Here is a 5181-nt window from a genome sequence, read left to right as displayed (position 1 = left end):
CGGTCGAGTGGGGCGGGCTGGAGCAATGAGGCCGCAGGTCCCGGTGGCCGGTGGTGATGGAGTCACTTAGAAGATGAGAGGTTGGTGGTTTTGGGGGGAAAGGTGGGGTAGGGAAAGGGGTGGGGGAGGGGGGTTTAGGCAGTCCCCCCCAGTTATCTCTGGGAGACAAGTGTCCTGGACTGGTTGAGAAGGGATTAAAAACCAGCAGCCTTCGCCACCATGAGCCCGCAGATTCTTTTCCCATTTCCCTCCCTGCCACCCAGCAATCTCCAATGCAACTTGAAGGGGACACTAAGACGGACCATACACACCAGCAGCAGCGCCCAGAGAGAAGCCCTCTCCAACCACAGCGTGGAGACAGCTGACCACAGTGCAAAGGGATCACGATAGCAGGGCTGGGTGTTGTCACCCCAGCAAACCAGCGTCCCTGCCCCACCTGTGCCCCAACTTGGGTATCGCGATCCTGTTCTCCCCATCGTGACATCCAGTCCAGGCTTTCAAGACAGCCAGCCCGAGTTCCAGACGGCGGGGGCAGGTGCCGTCGAAGGCCTGGCTGGCTGTCCCGACAGGCGTGCACTCAGTCAGCAGCCTGGACGCCCCAACTGCCATCCTCATCGCCACTCTTGTTAATACTTTTGCCACTGCACAGTCTATCACAGCCTCTAATCCCGGTCCTGAAACAGCAATCATCCATTCAGGGGGACTCCTCTCATTTTCCAAACAATTGGCCACCAATCAAAACCAAGTAAGAAGGAGGATGTGGGATGGAGGAACAGGGAGGAGAAACAGAACAAGGGAATATTGAAGGATTTGGTGGTCCAGAGGAGAGAGGAAATACACCTTGGAGATAAGCGGCACCCTACTTTTCCAAGTAGAGGTCCTCAACCATCTATAGGTCGGCTTTTATCAAGATCCACTTGGGATACCCATAATTCCCACCTACAAGTCCAGGGTAGGTGTTAGGGCTGATAGAAATGGCAAAGCCATTGCCTTCTGATCACCACCCCTAATAATTATTGCAGTGAAGCCTCCTTGCCCATGTAGAGATGGCTGGGACAGGGCAGAAGAAGTTGGCTGGGCAGGTTGGCTCAGAGCCCCCTGAGATGGGGGATGACGGAGGTTAATTTGGCACACTGAACCCCCTCTTCTCATAGGTGCTTTGAGGTCTTTCTCTTGAATCCAGTTGGTACCGCCCCTTGGGCTAGGAGAGGAGGAGTTGAGCTTGTCTCCTTCTCCCCGGTTTCTATAGATTTGCCAGGAAGTTGGCAAGTGGGATTCTCCTTGGCTGGTGGAATATGGGGGGATCCAAAAGGATAGGGGTAAGCTGAAAAGGAGAGCTTTTTTCTGTCTTTTTTTTTTTTTTTTTCTTACAAAGATTCTAAGAAAAACTCAGGGCGGGAGGGCTTTGGAAGGGGGACCTAATTTAGCTCCATGTCCATACTTTTTCAATGCCTCTTAGGGACCTCCTCAAAGAGAAATGGTCCAGTTTCCTCCCCTCTATCCAAGGTCCTCTCCCCACAGAGCGGCTCAGTTCCAAAGAAGTTTGGCACTTTTTTTTGTTTTGTTTTGTTTTGTTTTAAATGGGGAAATTGGGGAGAGAGAGTTGAGACATTTGAGGAGAGGAGGAAGACAGACAGAGACTAAGATAGAGACAGGACAGAAAACAATGGGAACCACACAGAAGAAAAAAAAAAGAAAGTCATAGGGAGCCAGACAAAGAAAGGGGGGAAGACACTTGGAGAAGGTATGGGAAGCTAGAGGGCAAATGAGAAGGACTCGGGAGACAATTCAATGCAGCAAACACTTATTAAGCACCTACTTGGTGCTGAAGAGAAAGGTGCAAGGAGGCCACTCAGAGACTCTGAGATCGGATTGGCTAATAGGGAGACAGGGAAAAAAAAAAGAGGTGATGAGTTTTTCAATAATCCCCATCCCTGGCCCCACAGCTGTGTCCCCTCTGGACAAACTGCAGCACAAAAGATTGAGGTCAGATTGCAGAAGAGACTTTCAAGAGATGGCAAAGATGGTAGAGTGAGTTTCCCAGGGTAAGATGGGGAAAGGTGTGTGGCTCTCCACTCACCAACATGGTGAGCAAACTAGCTCACTGAGCTAGCAAACTATACCTTTCAGATCGCCCTGGCTGGCTGGGTAGGGGGTCCCCAAGAAATACGAATAGGGAGGGGTTGTTACACAGACACTCCAAGCAAGCACTTTTCAGGAGGCCCAGCCTCCAGAGATGTGTCTGTGTGAGAGGAGTCCTGGACCCGGCTGATTGGGACCCAGACTCCAGCGAATGGGTTTGTAGAAAGTGGCTGCCAAGCAGAGGATGCAAATGATATGCAAATGAGCCCATTCAGATCCCACCTCCCCACTCCCAGACCTTACTTCACCTCTCCCTGGCTCCTTCCCCTCCTCATAGGGGCCTGGGGGGCTGTAGAGGGATATTCCAGCTAGATACTGTAATACTCGCGTGCGGGTAGAGATACTGTGAAATACTGTAAGGTCTTTTGAGAGGTGGAGGGGAGCAATGCCACCCCCACCTCTAACCCCAAGAGCCCCCAACGGTAGTAGAAGATATGTACAAAGTTACATCAAGAATTGTTTTGGCACTCAGATCTCCATCTGGGTTCAGTCTGGAGATTAGGGGTGGGGCAACAACAATGGGAAGTGGGGGATGGGGAGGGGGAAGTGGGGCCTGCTCCCCACCCTGGAGATGACAAGGGCATGGAAAAATCACCCCAGTGCCCAAGTTACAGTCACCCCATCCCATTGGGTGGAAGGGCCGGGGTGGGGAATTCAGTGCAAGGTACCTCGAAGGCTATTGCTTTCTAGGGATTTTCACATTTTGATTTGGGGGTGGCTCTCTAGCAAGGGAGAGGGATCTCCTAGGCTTTAGGGGCAGGAATTGTCTCTGTGGCTTTTCTTCCCTCCTTTTTTAGGAGAGAGACAAGGAGGCTGGATTTCCCCCAAAGCCATAGAGAGGAGAAGGGTCTGGAAGACCTAGGAGGGGGACAAATGGGGGAGAGGGTGGGCATGGTGCGCCCCTCCCCCAGAGATGCTGATGATGGAACCAGGGCACTGGGCGCCCTGCTTTGGGTTGGAGAAAGTGGAGGTGGTCTCCAAGGAGGAGGGGGAGATGGGTAGGGGTAGAGGGAGGTCTTAGCTATCCTAGTCTATAGGGTTGTCAGGCCCTGGAATCTCAGTCTGCCAACAGGTCCTCAGAGCTGACCACAGCCATAGCACTCAGGGAGCCACTCCCAAACCAACTCTCAAGGCCGCCTGGCTTGTCAGACTCCATCAGAACATTCTAGTTCTCCAGAGCCCCTGGTGAGCACACCAAAACATTCTGATCCATCAGACATCACCAAAGTATGCCAGCTTGCTGGAAGCCACCAAACCAATCTAACCTATCAGACCACACAAAGCATTCTGGTCCAAGGGACCCTTCCATGGCTCACTGAACTCTACACCGGCCCACACTGGCCTGATAGAGCCACCACACATTTGGCTCACCCGATTCAACGAAACAAAGCCACGCAGACACAGGCATGCACACAAAAGGCAGGGGTGGGAAGGGAGGTCTTTAACAGTAGTTTGCGCTAGGTCCATCTCCCACCCCTCCCTCCAGGGCGAGTTCGCAGACTTGACGTGTTTGAATGGAGATGATCCTGACAATATTGGTTTTTTTTCCCTTAGAGTTCTCCAGATTGGATCCAAGTCCCGTGCCTTACTCTCTTCCTAGGAAGACCCCCAGGCCAACACCCACCAAAGAAGGGTGTGGAGGGAGAAGGCAGGTCAGAGACTGGTCACTGTCCAATACAGGAATTACATGCTTCAGTTTAATGACATCACAGGAAGTGACCTCTAGGCACCACCAGAAGTACATCTTCCCATGATATCACCAAAGTGACCTTCAAGGAAGAACTCATTTGAGACATCACAGGAAGTACCTGCTCTCTTAGTTCACAGGAAGTAACCTCTGGGGAACTGCTTCCTGTGACATCATAAGAAGCGCCCAGAAGCACCCCAGAAAGTACTCAGTGACATCACAACAGAGATCCTCATTGCCATTACTCTAAACCATCACAGATACCACACCAAGTTGATCCAGCCTCTTGCGAGTCTTGCCCACAGGACTGGCCCAATCCCAGAGCTGGCATCCTTCCCAGCAGCACCGTCCCTGCCCCCCATACAACCTGACAACAAAAGAGTGAACATTCCCACCTAGAGGGACAGCTCCAGTGGGAGGAGAGTAGCTGAGAAGATCTGGGAACTCTGGGGTCCCTGCTCCAAATGCCCCATTTCAGCTCAGACGCCTCTCCTACCTCTACTCCCATGACTTCCCTCAGATCTAGAACTGAAAGCAGAGAGGTGGGGTATTGTGTTTTGGGGAGGCCCCTCATTCTGGATGACCCAGAGGCTCCCTCCCCTCCTCCCATATGGAAACAAAAACTTATAAAGGGGGAAAAATCCTTACCAAAAAAAGAAAAAAAAAAGGAGGGAAAGAAAGAGAAAATAACGCTTTGTTTTCTATTAAAATCAACAAAATGCAATATATACAGATATCACACAGACCTGGGCCCTGGGACAGGAAGGGTCAGGCCCAGCCAAGCACAGGGAGGGAGGAAGGAGGGGTCAGTTCCCGGCTGGGGAGGGGGCTTCTGAGCCCCCTTCCCAACCGTCACTCAATCCTGCCTATGACTACCAGAAGGGGAGGGTGCAGTCGGGCCTACCCCAGCCCCATCCCAAGAGGAGCAGGACTACACCAAGCTGAGGTCAGGAGTTGGGGGGAGGAGGAGAGGGAGGAGGAGGAGATGGGAGGAGAGAGAAGGGTGGGAGCACACACCACAGGCCTCATCCCACTTTCTGGGGGTTTGAGGCCCTCACTCCCTGCTCGTAGGTGACCCGCTGACTGATGAGGTATTGAGCGGCTTGCGTGGCCGCGGGGCTGCCCGTGATGGTGACCCGCCGGTTCCGCGTGCCTGGCAGGAACTCGCCCTTCTTGGAGATCTGGATGCGAGCGCCCGTCAGCTCCTGGTACTCCACCAACGTCTTGCCCCCCTTCCCCAGGATGGCTCCCACCAGGTTCTCAGGCACCGCAATCTCCACCAGCTCCTTGGCACTCTCAGCCGCCAGCTTCTCCGCTGTCAGGAAGCCCCCGGCCGCCCCGGCCGCGGCTGC

General features: G+C 53.2%; 1 protein-coding gene across 1 annotated transcript in view; it reads right to left on the bottom strand.

The window, feature by feature from the left end:
* Positions 1 to 4507: 4507 nt before the first annotated feature.
* Positions 4508 to 5181, bottom strand: part of LOC105526969 (RNA-binding protein Nova-2-like) — a 35590-nt gene continuing 34916 nt past the window's right edge. Inside the window, exon 5 of the mRNA XM_011963150.1 lies at positions 4508 to 5177. Coding sequence (XP_011818540.1) covers positions 4855 to 5177 — 323 coding nt within the window. The 3' untranslated portion in view covers positions 4508 to 4854. The remainder of the gene's footprint in view (positions 5178 to 5181) is intronic.

The sequence above is a fragment of the Colobus angolensis genome, unplaced genomic scaffold (genome assembly GCF_000951035.1).
Source record: "Colobus angolensis palliatus isolate OR3802 unplaced genomic scaffold, Cang.pa_1.0 Scaffold60, whole genome shotgun sequence".
In the NCBI taxonomy this organism is placed as follows: Eukaryota; Metazoa; Chordata; class Mammalia; order Primates; family Cercopithecidae; genus Colobus; species Colobus angolensis.
Note: the sequence above shows the minus strand (reverse complement) of the source record. Positions and strands in the feature narration are given on the sequence as shown.